The sequence below is a fragment of the Cetorhinus maximus genome, chromosome 20, assembly GCF_964194155.1.
Source record: "Cetorhinus maximus chromosome 20, sCetMax3.hap1.1, whole genome shotgun sequence".
Classification (NCBI taxonomy): Eukaryota; Metazoa; Chordata; class Chondrichthyes; order Lamniformes; family Cetorhinidae; genus Cetorhinus; species Cetorhinus maximus.
In genome coordinates, this window is record NC_135898.1 from 8,194,442 (window position 1) to 8,217,972 (window position 23,531).

A 23,531-nucleotide genomic window follows, 5' to 3' on the forward strand; every position below is an offset into this window, starting at 1 on the left:
ATCCAATTGCAGCTTTCCTTGTTGCCTGATACTGAGCTTTATTTTTATTTGCTGATGGTAGTGAAGAGACTGTGACATCAGTGAATGTCAATGAGTCATACCCAGTGAGATCACTTGTGAGGTGCTGTTTTGGTCCAGTGTGGAGGAAGTCTGTTTGTAGGATCTGGAGGGATAAGAGATGGAGAGCACATTCTGGCTCATCTTTGTGGAACGCGCAACAGGATGCCTGGCAAATGTCTTAGGACTCATTCTGCCCACTGGCAGGACTATGCTCTGTGTTGCCAGAACACCTTGCTTTCATTTGACACCTTTGACAACAGGAGAACACCCTAGGGCACCCTGGAACATAACCAGGTGAAAAAATTGACACTGAGCCATGCAAGAAGACAGTTTGCCGAGTGACTGGAAGTTAGACTGAAGAGCCAGATTTGAAGGGAAGTCTGAACAGAGGAGGGGCGTTCGAGAGGTGTAGAGGTTTATGGAGTCAATTCCAGAGCTCAGGGCCCAGGCAGCTGAAGGCACGGACATCAGTGATCAAGCATAGGAGTTGCAGGCCAGAATTGGAGGAAACAGAGTTGTTGTAGTGTTGTAGGACTGATGTAGTGTTGTAGGACAGATAGTGAGGAGTGAGGCATAGAAGGATTTGAAGAGGACAATGAGAATTTGAAAACCGAGTCATCGGTGGATCAGGAGCCAATGGGGATCAGCCAGGCTAAGGATGATGAATGAATAGCATTTGATGTGAGTTCGAACATGGATAATAGAGTTTTAGATAGGCTAAAGTTTACGGAGGGAGGAAGCTGGGAAGCCGACCAGGCAAGCAGTGGAATTGTCAAGACTGGGGATGAAAATAGCATGGATGAGGCCTTTGCTAACAGATGAGCTGAGGCAAGGGCAGAGATGGCTGACGTTACAGATTAGGAAGTGGGCGATCTTTGTGATGCGGGAGACATAGGATCAGAAACCGAGCTCAGTTTCAAATAGGATGGCAAGCTGACCAGCTAAATGAGTCTTTTATAAAGGTGCCACTGATCTCTTCTCTTCTCCATTATAGCATCACGGTTGGGCTCTGGTTAATCTTGGATCTTATTTTCAACACTACCCTGAAAGCTAGCCTGGTTAGACTGAGGGTCAGGCCAGAGGCCCCAACCAGTGTGGAGGATTGGACTGCGTGATCAGTGTATGCACAGTGCACTCTGCTCCACACTTGGAGCATTTTGTCCAAACAACAACAACAACAACAACTTATACATAGAACCAGCTTATATTTCACCCCTCTCCTATTTTTACTTAGTTCTGTTGAAGGGTCATGAGGACTCGAAACGTCAACTTTGTTCTTCTCCGCCGATGCTGCCAGACCTGCTGAGTTTTTCCAGGTATTTCTGTTTTTGGCTTATACACAGTGCCTTTGTCATTGTCGTCTTTCTGCAGCAGTGTGGAACAAACACCCACTCGGCTCTATTTGCACCTTCAGGAGGCTCTGCACAGGTCCCTGTGTGCATTCCCCGGGGAGGGGTAGTAAAGCTCTGGGCTGCAACCATTTCTTTCTGAGAAACATGAACGGAAGCACAGAGCAGAACAGGCACCTTCCTCTCGTGTGCACACGCTGGGTTCGTGTCTGGTCACAGTCGGGTTACACAGGAACAAGGATGTGGGTTGGCAGACACTTACAGAGGCTGAATCGGGAACCAGCCTACACACAGGACAAGTGCCTGCAACTTGAAGACAAGAGGTCGCCTTTCCAGAAGCGAGAAAGCATGTCACTGAAGCTCCCTCGGAATGTTTGGGATTTTAACCTGAAAGACGGCGGCCGAATAGGTACTGTCCAGTCTGATCTCTCAATCCTGCCTCCTGTCTGTCTCCAACCTCCAGCCGGCTGGACCTGCCTGGCCGTGGGGGGCGGTGCTCAGAAACTGGGTGGACAGACAAGGAATGACACTCAGGAGTCTGGGATTCCCCTCTCCATCCACAGTGAGGGACTGTGGAAGGAGAGGGCAAATATAGGTCTGCGTGGCGGAGAAGAGGGGGGTAAAAGGGGAGGAATCTGTCTGTCTGTTTGTCAGTCATGGGCTTGCTGTGTGCAAGTGTCCGGTTGATCCAAGTGCCGGCATTTGGTGACAACTTGTGTGGATGTGAGTATTGCCCGGAATGTCCTGTTCCACTTCTCTTTTAGCCAGACGCTGTCCCCCATCGACACAGAGCCCAGGGCAGAGGCGGCTCACAATGGTTTGCAATTGTCCAGTGGGGGCTCTTCCTCTCCCATCCCACTTGCGAGGTCAGTTTGCCACCTGTCCATGTCTGGGGTGGGGGGATCAAGAAATCGAACTGGAGAGAGATTGACCTGAGTGGCTGCGGCACTATTTCAAAACCACTTCTTGTGTTGCAGTTTATCAGGCGGTTCGGCATTGTGTGCACTGACAGGTGAATCCAGTGATTCTCTCGGTGTACTTGTGGAGAATGGTGGGACATGCTGAACTCTTCATTCAATGGTTCACTTTGAACCCCAACGTTGAATGCTTCAGGTGTTGCAATTCCTTGTGCCCCTGTGTGTACCCGCACCTTCAAATCCCTTGGCGTCTGCGACTTAAGATATTCCTTTCTCTCGCTCACTTCCCCACTCCCACCGTTTCAAAACAGCCTCAAAACTCAGCTCTTTGACCAAACTGAACTCAGCTGATCTTGCAGCCCGCTGTGCATTTCCTCAACCCTCTCTGCTCGTCAGCTTGGGGCTACCTTTCAGGAGGTCAGGGCAGAATGACCTCTTTTTGTGCTGTTTCTACAGGGCCAATATCAATGCAGTTTGTTATTACAGAGTATTTACAATGCAGGAACAGACCATTCGGCCCGTCTGCTCTGTGCTGCTGTTGCCCCCCGCCACTTGAGCCTCCCACCCCATTTCATCTCACCCTATCACCCTGTCCTTCTATTCCTTTCTCCCTCCTGTGTCTGCCCAGCTTCCCTTTAAATGCAGCCATCCTCTCGGTGTGATAGTGAGGTCCACATTCTCACCACTCCCTGGGTATAGGAGTTTCTCCTGAGTCTCCCATTGAATTTATTAGTGATTACCTTATTTCTGGCCTGTTGTTTATTATTGTAACTTCCTTCTCTGCTGTTTTCTGTCTGTTAATTTTGACAAACTCACTCCACAAGCGAGACGCCACTGGGCATTAAGGAGGTCACTGTCTGACCTTAGACCAGAGCACTGTCTAGCATGAGCTAACCCAGTCTCAGGCTGCTCGTTGGGGAAAAGGTCCCCACAGGATATGTGAAAGCAAAATCAGTCAGCTTCCCATTCCTCATCCCCTTCAGTACAATGGGCAGAATGGCATCAAATGAGGAGCCAACATATACATGCCCTCTGCATCTCCTGTTTGCCAGCCTGGTACATTCTGGACCTCATTCCAGAGTTCTGATTTATCATCTTTCACTTCCATCGATTTGAGCTCATCCAAAAAATCTGCTGCCTGTATCTTAACTCACCCCAAATCCTCATCCCTATCACCCCTGTGCTCACTGACCTGGTCCAGCAGTACCGTGAACTTAAAATTCTCATCTTTGTTTTCAAACCCCACCACACTTATCTCTACAACCCCCTCGAGCCCTGTAAATCTCAGATCTCTGTGCACCTCCTTGGTCTGCTTCCATTTGTATCACTCCACCATTGGTAGACATGCTTACAGCTGCCTGAATCCTAAGCTCTGTTAAATCTTCCCCCACATCTCTTCCTCTATCCTTTAGGTCTCTCCCTAAAACCTACCTTGAGACCAAGATTTGATCATCTGCTCCAATATATCCCTACGTTACACAATGTCACATGTTGTTTGATCATGCCTCCTCTGTGAAGCACTTTGGGACATTTGACTATGTCAAAGGCACTATGTATAAGTTGTTGTTGTTGTTGTTTGGACAAAATGCATTTTCTGTTAACAAAATGAAAATCAGTGGCCAAGACCCACACAGCACAGAATAGAGTCAAAGTCTCAAAGAGTAAATCATGAGCAAGTGTTTCCAATGGCAGGAGGGTCAGTCACCCGAGGACAAGAATTTAAGAAGAAGCGGAGGTGAGCTGAGGAAACATTTAGTCCACAGGGTGAGTTGTTATGATCTTCCTGAAAGAAGAATTGGAGAACTCCCTGAAATGACACAGTGAGAGGGCGATGAGGAAAGAGCAGGGCACAGGAATCAATTTGATAGTTCCACTCCGGAGTGAAGCACAGGCGCAGTGGGCTGAATGGTCTCCCTCTGTACTGTCTCATTCTTTGCTTCGTTAAGTGTTTGTAGAAAGGTGGGTAAATAGGTAACATCTGGCTCTAGTTATAATAAGAAGGAAGTTGAGTCAAAGAGAGAAAAAGAGAAGGTGACTCATTGTTTGCAGAAATTCAGTGGAAATTCTGGTGCCATTTCTCTTTGCGTGTTGTACATCTGCATCAGAACCAGACTACAAATATGAACATTACAGACAGAATAGTGTGGAATAGCAGAAATGGTGGGTAATATGTATAAATGTGAATGTTACAAATAGAATAGTGTGGAATGAGCAGAAATGGTGTGCAATGTGTATAAATGGTTTTTTCATTCATTCATGGGATGTGGGCTTCACTGGCTAGTTCAGCATTTACTGCCCATCCCTAGTTGCCCTTGAGAAGATGCTAATGAGCTGCCTTCTTGAACTGCTGCAGTCCATGTGGTGTAGGTACACCCACAGTGCTGTTAAGGAGGGAATCCCAGGATTTTAACCCAGCTACAGTGAAGGAACGGTGATATAGTTCCAAGTCAGGATGGTGAGTGATTTGGAGGAGAACTTCCAGGCAGTGGTGTTCCCATCTATCTGCTGCCCTTGTCCTTCTAGGTGGTAGTGGTCATGGGTTTGGAAGGTGCTGTCTAAGGAGACTTGGGGAATTCCTGCAGTGCATCTTGTAGATGGTACACATTGCTGCTACTGTGCGTCAGTGGTAGAGGGAGTGAATGTTTGTGGATGTGGTGCCAATCAAGCGGGCTGCTTTGTCCTGGATGGTGTCAAGCTTCTTGAGTGTTGTGGCAGCTGCACTCATCCAGGCAAGTGGGGAATATTCCATCACACTCCTGACTTGTGCTTTGCAGATGGTGGACAGGCTTTGGGGAGTGAGGAGGTGAGTTACTCACAACAGGATTTCTAGCCTCTGACCTGCTCTTGTAGCCACAGTATTTATATGGCTAGTTCAGTTCAGTTTCTGGTTAATGGTAACCCCCAAGATGTTGATAGTGGGGGATTCAGCGATGGTAATGCCATTGAACGTCAAGGGACGATGGTTGAATTCTCTCTTGTTGGAGATGGTCACTGCCTTGAACTTCTGTGGCACGAATGTTACTTGCCACTTGTCAGCCCAAACCTGGATATTGTCCAGGTCGTGCTGCATTTGAACATGGACTGCTTCAGTATCTGGGGAGTTGCAAATGGTGCACAGCATTGTGCAAACTTCAGTGAACATCCCCACTTCTGACCTTATGATGGAAGGAAGGTTATTGATGAAGCAGCTGAGGGTGGTTGGGCCTCGGACACTAACCTGAGGAACCCCTGCAGTGATGTCCTGCAGCTGAGATGACTGACCTCCAACAACCACAACCATTTTCCTTTGTGCTAGGTATGACTCCAACCAACGGAGAGTTTTTCCCCTGAGTCCCATTGACTCCAGTTTTACTAGGGCTAGGAGCTGAGTGGCCCTGGAGGAACCCAAGCTGAGTGTCAGTGAACAGGTTATTGCTAAGCAAGTGCCGCTTGATAGCACTGTTGATGACCCCTTCCATTACTTTATTGATGATGGAGAGTAGACTGATGGGGCAGTAATTGGCCGAGTTAGATGCGTTCTGCTTTTTGTGCCCAGGACATACCTGGGTAATTTTCCACATAGCCGGGTAGATGCCATTGTTGTAGCTGTACTGGAACAGCTTGGCTAGGGGCGCTGTGAGTCCTGGAGCACACGTCTTCAGTCCTACTGCTAGAATATTTTCAGGGCCCATAGCCTTCGTAATATCCAGTGCCTTCAGCTGTTTCTTGATATCACGTGGAGTGAATCAAATTGGATGAAGACTGGCATCTGTGATGCTGGGGACCTCCGGAGGAGGCTGAGATGGATCATCCACTCGGCGCTTCTGGCTGAAGATTGTAGCAAATGCTTTAGCCTTGCCTTTTGTGCTGATGTGCTGGTCTCCTCTATCATTGAAGATGGGGATATTTGTGGAGCATCCTCCTCCAGTGAGTTGTTTAATTGTCCACCACCATTCATGACTGGATGTGGCAGGACTGCAGAGCTTAGATCCGATCCGTTGGTTGTGGAATCGCTTAACCCTGTCTATCACTTGCTGCTTATGCTGTTTGGCACACAAGTAGTGCTGTTTTATAGCTTCACCAGGTTGACACCTCATTTTTAGGTATGCCTGGTGCTGCTCCTGGCATATCCTCCTGCACTCTTCATTGAACCAGGATTGATCCCCTGACTTGGTGGTAATGGTAGAGTGGGGGATATGCCGGGTCATGAGGTTACAGATTGTGTTTGAGTACAACTCTGCTGCTGCTGATGGCCCACAGCGCCTCATGGATGCCCAGTCTTGAGTTGCTAGATCTGTTTGAAATCTGTCCCATTTATCACAGTGGTAGTGCCACACCACACAATGCAGGGTATCCTCAATGTGAAGGCAGGACTTCGTCTCCACAAGGACTGTGCGATGGTCACTCCTACCGATACTGTCATGGACAGATGCATATGTGGCAGGCAGGTTGGTGAGGATGAGGTCAAGTATGTTTTTTCCTCTTGTTGGTCCCCTCATCACCTGTCGCAGACCTAGTCGAACAGCTTTGTCCTTTAGGACTCGGCCAGCTCGGTCAAGTAGTGGTGCTACTGAGCCACTTTTGGTGATGGACATTGATGTCCCCCACCCAGAGAACATTCTGCGCCCTTGCCACCCTCAGTGCTTCCTCCAAGTGGTGTTCAACATGGAGGAGCACTGATTCATCATCTGAGGGAGGGCAGTATGTGATACGTGTGAACATTACAGACAGAACAGTGTATAATGAGCAGAAATAGTGTGTAATGTGTATAAATGTTTAAAAATAAGGGGTTGCCCATTTAAGATAGAGATGAGGAGAATTGTTTCTCTCAGATGGTAGTCAGTCTTTGGAACTCCCTTCCTCAAAAGGCAGTGGAAGCAGAGCCTGTGAATATTTTTCAGGCAGAGGTAGATGGATCCTTGATAAGCAAGGGGAAGAAAGGCTATCAGGGGTAGGCGGGAGGTTACACCCAGACCAGCCGTGATCTTATTGAATGGGGAAGCAGGCTCAAGGGGCCGAGTGGCCTACTCCAGCTCCTAATTCATATGTTTGTATGTTCAGTATGTATGTTAAATGGGAACATTACAGACTTAATAGTTTTTAATTAGTATATTTTTTGATTCGTTCATGGAATGTGGCCTTCGCTGGCTGAACCAGTATTTGTTGCCCATTCCTAATTCTTCCCGAATGAGAACGTTGCAGACAGAGTGCAGCCGGTGACAATTTGTACATGAACATTGGACAAAGTGCCAGTGCCACACACCAGGTTAGGAAATGGGCATTGCTAAGCACTCTTTCTAAATATTGACATTCCTTGCAGCTTTATTTCCAATACTTTCAGATCCCTATCCCACTATCCTGAAGGGGAAAATCCGACCTTAAAAACTTCTCTTTTGAAAACTACTTTTTGAAAGAGATTTGTGCTCCTCTTGTTGCCAGGATGTGTTCGGAAGGATTTGCTATCAGCCTTCTGAAGGACTTCTCATTCTTTGGATGTCTCCTGTTCAGGCCCAACAGCCTTGAAAAGAGCTCAATAATACCTCCAGCACTGAAACACTGTCACTTTCAGATTCCCTGACTTAGTCCAATGCTCTCCTTGCTGATGATCTACCCTTCACTCTCCATTAACTCTTACCTGTCCAAAGCTGTGCTGCACATGTCCTTCCCTGCACTCGTTCCCACTCAGCCATTCACTCTTGTCCTTGCTAACACATACATTGCACCCCACCCTCCCCCCTACCACAAAAATTACATTCATTTCAGAATCCTTGTTCTCAGGTCGAAATCCCTCCACAGCGTCAGCCACCCTGCCTCTGAAATCTCCTCATCCAACACCCTGCTTTTCCACCTTAATGGGTTGAGCATGTTCTGAGTTAAGCTCCACAGAAATGCAGCACCAAGTGTCACTTCAGTGGCACTTGAGTGATGGAACCTCAACTCACCTGCAACCACACCCAAATGCCCAGCATCACCACACCAAACTGAGAACACCAAGGCCTTCTGGTGGGACAGGTGAGTCAAGTGGTCAAGAAGGCATATGCAACACTTGCCTTTACTGGCTGCGGTATTGAATAGAAGAGCAGTGAGATTATGCTTGAGCTGCCACAAAAAAACCTAGTTAGGTCACAACTGGAGCACTGAATGAACATCTGGTCACCTCACTATAGGAAAGGTCTGATTGTACAAGAGAAGTTACAGAGGAGATTTACGAGGATGTTGCCATTTAGTGATGAGGGAATATTGAATAGACTAGGATGGTTTTCTTGGAACAGAGGTGGCTGAGGGGAGACCAAATTGTATAAAATTATGATGGGTCTAGATTTTGTTACGATTGGGTCGGGATGGGTGAGCTGGGTCCCCTTTCATTCAGCCTCCTCGGTTGGTCATAACAAAGGTTTTAGAATTTTGTTTCCCCGTTAATGCCTTTTCCAATCCAAATGTATTTATTTGTTCATACGCAGTCAATCAAACCAGGTTTTCTTCAGCCAAAGAAAGAGTAAGTTTATTCATTACTAAAGCCGAGGAAAAAAATAAAGACGCAACCACACACACACAAACACATAAACACACACGTACACACACAAACACACACACACACACAAACACACACATACACACACAAACACACACACAAACAGACACACACACACACACAAACACACACACACACAAACACACACACACACACACACACAAAAGTAAGAAAGGTCCAATTAAAATTGAAAAGAATATATGCTTCAGTCCATTGCTTGTGTGTGAGGCATAGATTGTTACATGTGGTGGCTCTTTGAAATTAATTGGTAGAATTCTGGAGTTAACTTGATTTAGGTCTATACTGTGTCAAAGAAACTCCAGCTTCAGATAGAGAGAGAGAGATAGATCTTTCCTCCTCTTTTCCAGCAGTGTTTTTCGATGACTGTCATGTTCCTTTTACACCTGCTGCTCCAGTTTTCAAACTCTTAACTGTATATTCCCAGAAAGGACATCAATTAGCATGTCTTGCAGTCCTTATTGCTGACCAAGTAATCCCATTTTTGATCTTTTCATCTCTGAGACTTTTGACACATTTCAAGGTATAAACCCTTAGGAGTTGGGGGTTATTTCATCCTCCACAGCATAGGGGGTTTTGAATGTCTGATGAATACCTGGCTGGTTAGCAGCTTCCATTGTCTTGACAGATCTATAGCTGATCAATGTCCAGCATTTTGCATTTTTAATACCTTCCTTTTCAGAGTGTCCCTGTTTGAAGTGGAGCTTGAAACCCCCCAGCCACCACAGCACCCAGGTGTGAAATTCCATGTAACAGGTCTGCAGTGCAATACATATAGAAACTTTCCAGAGAAGTGGTCAACTTTGCAGTATCAGCCATCAGGTGACTCATGGCCACCATTTTTTGATCAGTGTCTTTTCTTGTATGTTTTAAGCAACAGATCTTCTTTAAACAGTTCAATATGTCTGTGGTTAGCTGCTGAAATTGGAAGGAGCTCTCACTCAGTCCCACTTTCCTATCATTGCGACAACGGGATGGATAAATTGATCCTATTTCCCCTTTGTTAGGGGAGTTCACACCCAGCGGACATAGATTTAGGGGAAGAAGTAGGGGGTTTCGAGAGGATTCACCCAGAAAGTGGTGGGGTAAGAAACTCACTGGCGAAAGGATTGCAGAGGCAGAAATCCTCAAAACATTTAAGAAGTACTTGGATATTCACTTGAAGTGCTGTAAGGTTACAGACCAATGGCTGGAAAGTAGGATTAGGCTGGATAGTTGCATGTCAGCCAGTGCAGACATGATGGGCCCAATGGCTTCCTTCCATGCTGTAAATGTGTGGTAATTCTATGAAGCTACTTTAGTGGGCATCAGCTAATTCAGCACAAAGCTGGGATCAATCCTCGCTCTGTCAGGTGAAGTTCCACAGGGACACACCACAGATAGTAACTGAACTAGAAAGGAAGCACAGAGGAAAGCTATTCCAGTGATGCTTCATCTAATCTGTAGCATTGGAAGTGTCACACAGGATGATGAGGCTTCATGTTCCTTCAGATGGACAACATGTCACGCTGATGCAGTCAGAGACAGGGCACTCAGCCCAGCATTCACCCAGTAATTAAACAGCAGGACTAACACAGCAGGGTAAAACTAGCAGGGTAAAATCTCGCTCACAAAGAGAGGGATTTAGCCATTTGGTCAGGGTATGACATTTCAGGATGAATGAATTAATATTGGCTGAGTGGTCTACATTATTATAATTTAACTTGTGATTTGTACATTTGTTTCACTTGGTGCTGCAGTAGCATTGCAACTGAATGCACTGAGCTAGCTGCAATACATTTTCTATGATCCATGTTTACCCACTTTTATGTATCAAATAGTTTTCAGGTGAAAGGTTAAACCTAGGCAGACTGAAAAGATCACATGACGCCACTCAAAAATGAGTTGGGTGCCCTGGTTTATATTAATCCTTCAGTCAACAACACAAAAACAGATTACCTGGTCATTGTCACTCTACTGTGTGATGTTATGACGTGGCCGGTGATGTGTGCCAGGCGGACCAAATCCACGAGGGAAACTTGGTTGCGCTAGCACAACACTTTTGCAATTTGTATTTATTATGAGATGCATGCATTGAATTCAGAAGTAATAAGTCCACCAAGACCTTTAGGGATTTAAAAAAAAATTAAATTAAAATATTTATTCACAAAATTAAAGATGTCAAGCACATACATAAGACTACAATTACTACTATAATAACTCCTAAAATTCCTAATTAACCTGACTCCCAGTTACACTCCCTTTAAGGCAATGGTCCGAAATTGATTTTAAATTTAAAACAGACTCAGCAAGTTAACTCAATACCCTGGACAGTGGAACTCCAAATGGCTGTTCTCCAGCTTCAGTTCCATTAGACAGCAGACTTATGCACAAATGCTGGAGGCTTCATTAAAGCTTTTCACAGACTCCTGTTAGATCTTACATGGCCTTCTCCTGACACACAACCTTTCATTTTCCTTTATATATGTTTCTCCCTTTTTAATATTTAAATTCTATTGTTCCATACATCTTTGAAACCGTATCTCCCTCATAATATAAAAACTTTCATGTTGTCACTACATATTGTTAGTAACCTTTTGGTAAAAAATAAACACGTTCCTTAGCCTTGCTTATCTGGCTAGTTGTAAACAGACTTTGAAATCCAATATCCCATCATTTATCTAAAAATGCAAATTCCCTTCACACCTTACATGCTAAGCCAGCATCCATGTTTACTCAATAGCATGTCAAACACCTAGCTTCTTTTGATGATTTAAACTTGCAGCCAACTTGACTCCAAATTTAATTAAATCGCACACAGACCCAACTATCCTTACCCCCATAAACCTACTTCACAGTAAGCCAGCAAAATATTTTGAACATTATTATACTTTCCTGAGAATGAAAATTCTCTCGAACAACTTCATAAAGTATTTCATTGGTTGTGAAGTGCTTTGAGATGTCCTGAGCTCATCAGGGGTGCAATGTAACTCTTTCTTAATCAGTACTGTCCTTTCCCAATCTGTGGAATACATTGCTCCCGACAATATTAAACAGCATTGACACCCTGTCCCAATTCTAAAAGACGTCACACCCAATAGTAAATGGGACTGTTTCTGCCCAGCTTACACAGAATAATACTCTCAACAACAATAATGAAATGCTCATATTGCTGGAGAGCCCTGTTCCCTCTGAACTGTGCAGGTGTGTGATGTGTGTACTCTGCAGTAGTGCAACAAGCAAGCAGGGTGCAACAAAAAGTAGATTTAGAAGGACCATTGCTGGGTCCTTGCTGTATGTGTTCAAAGAATTCTTGCAGTTACATTTTGCTGCAACTTCTCAAAATACTTTATACTGTTACAACTGCAATGTACTTCTTGTAAAAGATGCAGTGTTAGTTCCTCCTAGATGAACTAATTGACCTCCATTCCTGATCCAACAAGGTGGGTCACTCCAGGAAAATGATTCAAAATCAGATGCTTTACTCAAATTATTTTTGCCCTTGAGCTGAAAGGCAGTTAGAAACAGTTGCTGAGATGCATTTTGTTTGCAGAGCCTGCTGGGTGTTCAGGCCTCTGAATCAACTGTACAGCCGTTTTGTAACAGGATGTGGCTTTGTGATAACACTGCAATGTGGAAGCTGCAAATGTTCAATGAGGAACAGTGTCCAATTTCTCATGTTAATGCTGCAGGGTCAATGCCCCTCGGCGATCTCCCTCAGGCACTTCTTAAAACCACTTTTAAATCAAGTTTTTACCTCCCAAATTAAGGTGCAACATCGAGCCAATTCAGAGACAACAGAAAATCCCACAACCGTCAGATATGAATTGAGTTTGTTGATCTGATCCAAGGTTCATTGAACAGGCATTGGCTGGAAGTATATGGGAAATGAATCCTGGGCACCAGGGACTGGCCCATGGGGAAATCAATGTTTTTATGTTAAACTTGCACAGTCATGGAGAGACTAAGAAGATCCTGAGGGTGGACGTGGAGAGGATGTTTCCTCTTGTGGGAGAATCTAGAACTTGGGGTCACCCATTTAAGACAGAGATTAGGAGAAATTTTCTCTCTTTGAGGGTCGTGAGTCTTTGGAGCTCTATTCCTGAAAACGTGGTGGAAGCAGAGCCTGAATATTTTGAAGGCAGAGGTGGTGGATAGATTCTTGATAAATATGGGGGTGAAAAGTTATTGGGGGGTAGGTGGGAGGTCACAAACAGATCAGCTATGACCTTATTCAACAGTAGAGCAGGCTCTGTTACTATGTTCACATGAAGTAAGATTTGACTTGGGCCCCATTGTAACCATCACCTGGCCTGTTGCCAGGTAGAGTCCAATACAATTTCACACCATCTCCCTTTCTCCAGGGCATCCTGTTTTATCTGAAGTTCAAGGAGACAGTTCAAAACAGAGCCGCCTTTTCAAGCCTCACATTTGTCCCAGCTGATACATTTGATACTTGCAACAGCCCTGTTACTGCCCTTCCTGTGATCAGTGCCAAGCGGGTGAAAGCCATTCAATGTATCTAGGGCAGGCTTTGTAATCTAAGGGAGTGAGAAGTCTTGCTCACGATGGAGGAATAAAGGAAGGAGGGTTGCAGATCTGCCCCAGGTGTCTAGACAGGTTGCATTGGGCATGGAGGAGTTGGCCTTCAAGCTGCCATTAGACAGTGGGACAAGGGTGTTGCCTTGAAAACTCAATGAGTGGAAGTAAAGCACATTTTCAGAGCCAGTGGGTCTGGTATATGACTGGGTACCTTTTGCACTCAGTTGGAATGATATTGGCGGAGGCTGGAGCTGTCCATCCATGCTCTCAGCAGGTATAGGGGTCTGCAGAAAACCAGCCAAAGGGAAGCGAGCAGATCCCTCCCAAAAGAGGAAGCTTTGCCTTCAAGAAACAACATGCTTGACTTGGGAAGATGTGACATGCAATCCAACGGCAAATTCGGGACATAGGAACAATGCTGTGTCTGCAGGCAGTGGCCAGCAGGCCAGGAGAGCCAGGAATTGGGTTTACTCCCTTCATCAACAGCTCAGCTGCTCATAAATCCTGAATAATAAGACTGTCCTGAGCTGTGTGACAGGAGGGAGAGCGGCCAATACCAAGAGAAGCTTCCTACCCTGTATCCCCTGCTTTAGCAAGCCTTTGGTGAGGTTGTGTGTGGGCCGAAGACCCCAATGTCTCTGCGCTTGTCTGAGGTTTCCTCCGCGCGACAAAGTATCATCGTGGGAGGGTGAAACACACAGTGTGCATTCCCAAATGAACATCACATGCTTGCAGCTATTCTGTCAGATGTAGCACAGAGTGCTTCGAGCTGCTTCACACCTACAGAAAAAAAGCCCCGTCTAAATGCGTAGCAGTAATTCGGCAGAACAGATGTGAGGGGACGGGGGAGGGCTGGGGGTGAGGGGAAAATCTGGGGAGCATGACTTTTGTAAACAACAAAAAATGAGAAAAACCTGCATCTTTCGTAACCTTAGGAAGTCCCACAAGGCTTGATAATTTATCAAGTACTTCTCAAGAGTAATCACTGTTATCCTGCAGGGACCATTCAGCACAGAGCAAGCCCCCACAAACAGATGATCTCTTTTAGCTCTGATGAAAGGTTATCGACCTGAAACATGTCCTCGGGTTCTCCCCCCACAGGTGCTGCCTGGCCTGCTGAGCGTTTCCAGCATTTTGTCTTCTTACTTCCCATTTCCAGCACCTGAAGTATTTTGTTTTTGGCATCTCTTTTGGCTTTAGGCTGAGGGGCGAAGTTTGGCCATGTCAGTGCTCTCCTTTACATCCACGCGAGGCATCATCATCATCCTCAGTCTGACAACACATCGCTTCCCCCCAGTACTGCATTGGGAGCGTCAGCCTAAGATAACGCACTCAACTCTCAGGAGTGGGACAGGATCCAAAACCCTGTGACTCAAGAGTGCTCCCAAATGCGCCCCCGCTCTCTTTTATCAAATGACTTTTGTGGGTGAGATTTTTGTCTGTGTTAGATTGCTTGCACACTCTTCAGATCTAATTTTCTGAGGCTGCACTGTGCTGAAGTTTCTCAGAGTAGGTGACCACAGGGCAGAGAAGCGGGGCCATTGTTTTCTGGCCGAACCTCTGGCCTTTCCTCGTACCTATTGAAGCTTCATGTCACTCGCAGAAACCCCAGAACTGACCTTTTCGGGCTTTAGCCTCGATAAAACCCTGCAATCCCATTCAAAAGTATTCCAACAAAAATAGCTATTTTCCAGCTTTTGTACCCTGGTGCCATGTCAGAACCCACTTTGACTGAGCACAGAGGTAGCTCTGGGTTCATCGGTTTTGAAAGGGATGTAAGCTTTGAATGGTTCTTTGCTGCCTCTCCTGCATTTTCTCAAGCACCATCCTGCTTCACAGATCACAGGAACAGGATGAGACCACTCATCCCACACAAATTGGGTCAGCCACTGCAAGAGGAAAAGGCCGATCTGTATCTTTATTCCATTTCTCCACCTTGATTCCATTACCATTACGGTACCGTAAGGGGAACATGTCCCTTTATAATCATCGTTCTCACACATAATTCCGGTTAAGCTGATCATTGCCTTGAAGGGGAAGTGAGATAAGTACATGAGGGACAGAGGGATAGGAGGATATGTTGATCGGGTGGGAGGAAGCTTGTGTGGAGCATAAACAGCAGCACAGACCTGTTGGGTTGAATGGCCTGTTTCTGTGCTGCAAATTGCTATAGTCTTGGACTATGTTGCGATGAAACAGTCAACAAGTCCCTTAACTAGGAAAAATCCAATCGTTCCGAATGATATCCTCAGTTTCAACGGCTCTTTGGGCGAGAGTATTCCAGGTTGACACGAATCTCTGCTGAGCTAACGTTTCATGATAGCACCCCCGAGCAACCTAGCTCTAATTTAAAGGACAAAGGTCAAGAGGGTGAGACACACAATGACAGCCAAGAAGGAAACAGCTGAGGGCTTTTCTTGCACTCTTTGCTTGTGTTTTTTCTCTGGTTCAGAATATTGAGTTTTCGGTGGGATTGCCACCTCTGTCTGATTTACTAGAGGCTGCAATTTTCAACTGCTCCCTGGATTGAGTTACCGCAGCACCATTAAAGAATTTGGTATTAAACACAGCGGAACAAATCTGAAAATGTATGAGATGCAACTCTTGCCATTGCAATGTATCAGCTCTCGGGAACAAAGCTGAGAGTCAATGGAATGATGAACGCCTTGATTAACTTTGACTCCTGCTAATATCTTGGAAGGTTATAGAGTCCTATATGATCTTTAAATGATAGAGAATGTAAAACTGCCAAAATAGTTTCAGAAACACCAGGGACAGTAGTAAGAGAGCGATTACATTGAGCGTTGTGAAAAGCTGACCTACATCATCAACAAGTTCCTTTCTCCTCACAGAGAGTGACCAGGGGCTGGGATAATTTGTCAACAAGGTTAGTTGCGGCCAGCATACTGGACTAATTGAAGAAGCTAACAAATGCTGTTAAGACGAGACAGCAAGTTTGCTGCACTGAAAAAACACAGCTGAGGTCATTCGGAGGGTATTAAAAGCAAAAACTTGCATTTAAATAGCACCTTTAATGCAGTAAAAAGTCCCAAAGTGCTTCACAGAAGCATTATTGAACAAGAATTTCTCATTGATCCACATAGTAGGAAATCTTGGTCACAATTGATGGACTTTATAAAAAAGGAGGAAAGAGAGAGAGAGCGAGAGCGACAGAGAGGATTAGCAAGGGAACTCAGAACTTGGGGTCTAGGCAGCTGAAGGCAACAGCACAACGACAAAAATCAGGGATGCTCAAGATGCTGCCTGAATTTCCCAGTCTGTCACCCTACCAGAATTCCACATTTAGAAACAGAAGAGGGAGTGATAGTTTGGAATGTAAGGGGTGAGAAAGTTTTCCTCAAGTTCTCATGTTCAAACACATTTGTTTCCTGTCACTGCAATGATAGTGCAAACATCTGGGAAGCTGGTTTCTATTTTAAGCAAGTACTTCCTGAGTCTGGACCAGCTGTGCCTTGCACAGTCCAATGACATACTCGACTGTTGGAATGGAACACTGTAAACAGAGCGTAGCTCAGCTTTTTCTGAAGGATGACTCAGTTCATGGCATTTGGAAATTAAAGCTTATTGATTGGCGGGGCTGTAATTAAGGCAGATTGTCCCTGTCGACGGGAACCATCATGAACATTGAACACAGGCTGAAGTGATTTGGTGCTGAATGAACCAAGTTCCAGAGCCTTACGGACAAAAAACAGAACTTAATTCATTCAGTGACCTAAATTATTCTCAAAAAAGGTTATGATTCTCTCCTGCAAGATTTCTTCCTTTAAGATCTTGGTGCAACTGCTCTTGTTTTGAACGAGAAGAGGCAGGAGAACCTGTGTCTGCACCCATTTTGGGCTATTGTCCATACAGATAACGCATGTCCTGTCATTAAAATGTGCTGAATGCCACAGGTCAACTTGCCTTGGAAATCTTCTTTTCACTCCTCCCCACTCCAAGGTAGAGTCAGATTGTGTGACTTGGAGATGTCTAACAACAACTTGCATTTTTACACCCTCTTTGATACAGTAGAACACCCCAAGCTGCTTCCCAGTAGCGTGTATCAAATAAAATTTGACACCGAGCCATATAACTAGAGGTGGTACAGCAAAGGTTCATTGGATCGCTCCCTGTGACGAGAGGCTGAGTAAATTGGGTCGATATTCTCTGGAGTTTAGAAGAATGAGAGCTGATCTCACTGAAACATTCGAGGTTCCGAGGGGGCTTGTTAGGATAGGCACTGAGTGGTTGTTTCCCTGGCTGGGGAAATCCAGGACATGGAATGGTGGGGGTTGGGGTACAGTCTCAGGATAAGGGAATGATCATTCAGGAGAAATTCCTTCACCCAGAGGGCTAAGAATCTTTGGAATTCTCTCCCTCAGGAGGAGGGTTGTGGATGCATAGTCACGGAGTAGATTCCAGGCTGAGGTCAAGAGATGTTTGGTCTCTCAGAGAATCAGGGCCAGGTGAGGGACTGGGTGGGAGAATGGAGGTGAAAGCGAAGGTCAGCACTGAATGGTCACACAGGCTCATGTATGCTCTACTCCTGCACCAGGTTAGATACAACATCACAAACAGCACTCAGAAAGACTTGCATTTATATAGCACCTTTCACAACCTCAGGATGCCCTAAAGTTCTTTACAGCCAATGAAACACTTTTTGAAGCATAGTCACTGTTGTAACATAAGAAACATGTTGGCCAGTTTGCGCACAGCAAGCTCCCACACTCAGCAATGTGATAACAACTGGATAATCTGTTTTAGTGATGGGGGTTGAGGAAGCAATGTTCCAACATGCTGCGTCACTCCTAATGACTGTCAAACATACATCCATCATGGTGGGCACCACTCCTTGAGGCAGGCTGCAAACAGGAGATATTTCATAAAGACTCAAACTTGACTTCTTCAATATTGGACTCATTTCCATCCTTCTCCTTCACCATGATTTCTCAAAAACCAGTTCAGGAGGCCGTATTCTTGGAAAGGGAGGGGAATGAGCTTGTTCTACAGAAGGACCTAAAGTTACCAGGTGATGAATACATTCGTTCGAAAGCCTGTTCACCTTCAAGTTCAGCATTTCCACATTTGCTTTTTGACAGTCACGTTGGGCAAAACAGCTTTGTTTGCTGTGCTCTCCTGTATTCAAGAGGTAATATTCTGACTTATGCAACATATTTTGCTTTGGAAATGTAAAATTCATCAGCCTTTAAGTTAAGTTGTGCCAAACAAGTAGTTAAACCTGAAAATGCCCCACTTTCAAGTCCTTAAAAAGCATGAGTCAGTCCACAGTTTTGATTGTGGTACATTGATGATTTAGTGGGAAGGTATATCTGGAGCTTCAGAAAAACAATCGTATTATTCATTTCTTTTTAATGAATGGGATGTGGGCATTGCTGATGAGGCCAGCATTTGTTGCCCAGCCCTAATTGCCCATGAGAAGGTGGTGCTGAGCTGCCTTCTTGAACCATGTAGTGTAGGAACACCCGCAGTGCTGTTAAGGAGGGAGTTCCAGGATTTTGACCCAGTGACACTGAATATATTTCTATATTTCTAAGTGATATATTTCTAAGTCAGGATGGTGTGTGGTATGGAGGGGAACTCCCAGGTGGTGGTATTTCCATGCATCTGCTGCCCTTGTCCTTCTAGATGGTTGTGATCATGGGTTTGGAATGTGCTGTCTAAGGAGCCTTGGTGAGTTGCTGCAGTGCATCTTGTAGATGGTACACACTGCTGCTACTGTGCGTTGGTGGTGGAGGGAGTGAATGTTTGTGGATGTGGTGCCAATCAAGCGGGCTGCTTTACCCTGGATGATGTAAAGCTTCTGGAGTGTTGTTGGAGCTGCACTCATCCAGACAAGTGGGGAATATTCCATCCCACTCCTGACTTGTGCCTTGTACATGGTGGACAGGCTTTGGGCAGTCAGGAGGACAGTTCATTAGTCCACCAATTAAAACTGAAAGACGAGTAATTGACTTTCTTATTTGTGGAGAGAAATATGTACAAACATGTAAGTTTGTAAAAAATGCACATAACAGCATCTCAGTGTTGCAGAACTTGTCTTGGTAAATAATGTAAAAAGGGATGCACTGCTAACGTTAAAATAAACCCCTCAACCTTTTGTTTTTCTTTTGTTGACTAGGTCGTTCAAAGAGTGTGATGCCAACTGACCATGGCACAGCATTAAATAGAGCTTCATCTCCCAACACAATGGAACGGCCTGTGAAGTCAGGCTGGCTAAAAAAGAGGAGATCTCTAATGAAGCAGTGGCAGTCTCGCTGGTTTGTTCTTCGAGGAGTTTACCTGTGTTATTACAAAGAGGAAGAGGATGGGAAGCCACAGGTATCAGATCGGAAATATTTGCTAACAATGATGCTTGGATTGGAACCAAGAAAATGAATTTCTCCCTGACCATGATAGAACAGTTAGGATCTGGTTAATTGTGGTAATATTTAGAGAGAGTTAGTAAATATTTGGCATTTATCCACACCACAGGGTTTATTTAAAAACCGTTGACCATTCACATGCCTTCTTACCATCTTCCTGTCTGCGGAGTCTTTCTTAAGACAGGGTGCCTGTAAGCATGAGGCAGATTTTAATATGATAATAACCAAGGTGACTTTATAGCTCACAGCACGTGCAAGCCATGGCAGGGCTGGACAGGATGACTAACCAATCAGTGTCCTATCATTAGAAGATTTCTCCAGGCTGGAACTTGACTGAGATCTGGAGGTTGAAACAAGGAATGGTACTGAAGCTCTTCCTTGTTGTTCAGGCTCAGTATGAACTTGAGCCTAACTGTTGTGTTTTATGCATTGCAGATATGCAGAGATGACACATTAGCTTCCATGTGTGCGAGTAGTTTATTTACGATACTCTTAAATGTCTGCTCTCATACTTACAGCTGCTACCTATAGTTTCGTGTCCCTTTTTCAATCACCACAGCCAGGCTGAACTGGATGCACTCTGTGAACAGAGAAGATACTTAGACATACTTAATCAAACACCGAACAATTGAACACTAAGCTAACCATTCTGATTGGGGGTTCAGCATTTTAACCTCCTTCCACAGCTGTCTGGACCGAGATTGACAAATTGTGCAGAGATTGAATGTGAGGTGAACTTGATCCTTAATAATTTCAGTTCCACTCCACTTACTGCCAATATTGGGGGCGGGATGTTGGTGGGGGAACACAGTCATTTTCAGGGGAAAAAAATAAATGTTGCACAACACTTAACTGCCTCACCCGTCCATCAGAGATACACAAAGACAATAACTCTTGGAAAGTCACCTCAGAAACATGGCACTTTTCATCATTCATTTGAAAAGATGCCTTCTCAATTCTCAATGTTACATGTCAAAAAGTAGAAATTGCATTTTGCACTGGGATATATGTCAGCACATTTTCGTCATGTTCAATAGAAAAATAAATCCTTCAATCGACAAATGTTATGTAATGTCACAGGCACAAACCAATGTAGTTGACGTAGCCTTTACCCACTGTGAGCATGATTGATGAGCCATTCAGCCTCTATGAATGGGACATTTTCTTTGACATTGGAAGCACTTTATTAATGCAAGCTGTTGTTATTTTTAATCATGTGCTTAGTGTAAGCCCTTCCTCTGTGATGCATTCGTTACATCTGTGTTATCCATAGGGTTGCATTCTCCTCAAAGATATCAAGGTCAATGAAGTACCATCAAACCCTGAAGATCCAGGAAAGTTCCTCTTTGAGATCACCCCAGGTATATCCTCTCTGTTCCCTTAAAAGCTCCAAGCACAAATATCTCAGCATTTAATTCAGCCGCCACACGTGGGACTGAATTATAAAGTTTAGGAAGGCTCCCAGCTCAATCCCTCAGCCACATTCAGATATCTCCAAGAGTCCTACAGCTTGAGGAGTATCCCTGGACTGGAGGGGAAGAAAGTTAGAGTGGGCTATAATTGTTTTTAATATGAAGAACGTTCTTAAGTGTGTGGGTGGCTGTTGAGTGAGGACTGAATGAGCTTTGTTTGTGATACTAAATATCCTTGTTTCCAAATCCCTTCATGGTCTCGCCCCTCCCTATCTCTATAACTTCCTCCAGCCCAATGATCCTTGAAGATATCTTCACTCCTCCAATTCTGACCTCTTGCACCTCCCCGGTTTTAATCACCCTGCTATTGGCAGCTGTGCCGTCAGTTGCCCAAGCTCTGGAATTTTCTCTCTAAGCTTCTCCACCTCCATGCCTCTCGCTCTTCCTTTCCTCCCATTGGGAGACCAGACCGACTCCTGGATAACAATGGCGACTTGGGTTCCGGGATTTCCCCAACACCAAATACAGGCCAGTACTTCAGTCCTCTAAAGCGAATGACGGTTGGGAAAAGCCAACAGGATTGTTGTGGAATTAGCCAGGGTACCAATTGAGTGAAGAAAAACCAACCGAAAGTGGGGTCCAGCAATCGGCTCCAGGACAGTCAAGTGGCATTAACCCACTCATAAGCACATGTAAGATGCCAAAACTCCTGTTTGAGCAGAGTCAGAATATTACTTAAGCCGATATGGCCCAATGCAGGGTAGAACAACCCACAATTGGTCTGTTTTACACCCAAGTGTAAATAGGTTCCAATTTCTACCCCACTTCACTGAATTGCAGCTTTTGAGGGAAAAGGTCACTGCTGATATTTCCGTTTTTCAGGGAATCTAGCAATTCTTCCACTTTCTTGAAATTTACCAGGCCAAGAAGATGAGCAATGAACTGCATCAATTTAACTGTCAGAAAGATACAGATTGACACACAGGACACATCCAGTTCAAATCTTGCAGCCTTTTTCACGACATTGTGCAGGTGGCTGTTTTAATCAGATCATGCATCCTGTGCAGCTCCCCTTCCTACACAATGCAGGCCGAGGTCTGCTACCTGCACCTCGAGCTGGCTGGTGAAATTGTAGCGGATGTGGTCTCTGAGTGATGTTAACGCCAACTGTGAGCAGTTTCTGTTCAACAGAATGTGACGGAAAAACCCTGAGCCCCGCCCCTGGGCTTCGATGCTGCAAAAGAAAGTCTCAGCGGAAGTGTGTGCTGTCCCTCAAAACAGAAGTTTCATTTTCTGAGTCAGTGATTTGAATGTAAAATTGTTGGGGGTTTTTTTCATACACCCACGACCTTATACTTAGTTAATCCTGAATACATGCCCCCTGCCTAAAAGTGAACGTTTTATTTTCAAGCGTTCAATCCAAAGTGAGAAAGATCAGCTTGTACCAGCAGGGACTGGCTGTTACCTTTGGAGCAGACCCAATTACAGAGCAGGAGTAGCACTTGAAATAAAATAGAGGGGCTGTCATTCTCACTTTGGCTGCAAAGGACCTTCTGCTCAAATAATTCTCCAGACGGATTCCGGAGCAAAGACGCCACCTGCCATGATTCAAACAGACGACAAGAGTCTGCTGTTTGATCCTCAGTCTGTGCACTTTATTTGAGCTCAACGGGTGTGGTCCATATGGCTGTCCTCAGTTCCCCTCGCTGGCCAAGGGAATTCTCCCTCATGATTACTGTCCAGTGAGGAAGGGTCTTTGACCCAGATTAAGGGTTCGTGTCCCATGGCAGATGATAGAATTTGAATTCAATAAAAATCTGGCATTATAAGTCCAATGATGACCATGAAACCATTGCTGATTGTTGTAAAAACCCATCTGATTCACTGGTGACCTTCAGGGAAGGAAATCTGCATCCTTACCCGGTCTGGCCTACATGTGACTCCAGACCCACAGCAAATGTGGTTGACTCTTAACTGCCCTCTGAACAAGGACAATTAGAGATGGGCAATAAATGCTGGCCTAGCCAATAACGCCCACATCCTATGAATGAATTAAAAAACCCTCCTCGGATATCCAGCCTAATGCCCTTCACTATTTATTCATGGGGATCTAAGAACTTAAGAAATAGGAGCAGACGTAGCTCATATTCATAGTCTGTCATCGTGGTTTGAGCGCAGGATTTATTAGCTTCTTGCTGTAGAAGAGATCTTGCTAGAGGCAATGGTCTTTGTTCAAAAGACATGAATTTCCATTCTAACCATTTCCAGAGGTGAGCTAAGACTGAGACACAGTGAGAGCTGCCCTCTGAGACGTTACTCAGTCATCACCCCTCAGTGAGTGACATCGCTCCATATGCACA

General features: G+C 45.0%; 1 protein-coding gene across 1 annotated transcript in view; it reads left to right on the plus strand.

The window, feature by feature from the left end:
- Positions 1 to 1,649: 1,649 nt before the first annotated feature.
- The window catches only part of arhgap25 (Rho GTPase activating protein 25), a 45,933-nt gene continuing 24,051 nt past the window's right edge, over positions 1,650 to 23,531 (plus strand). The window contains exons 1-3 of the mRNA XM_078565452.1: positions 1,650 to 1,818; positions 19,516 to 19,715; positions 21,033 to 21,120. Of these exons, the coding sequence (XP_078421578.1) occupies positions 1,650 to 1,818; positions 19,516 to 19,715; positions 21,033 to 21,120 (457 nt within the window). The remainder of the gene's footprint in view (positions 1,819 to 19,515; positions 19,716 to 21,032; positions 21,121 to 23,531) is intronic.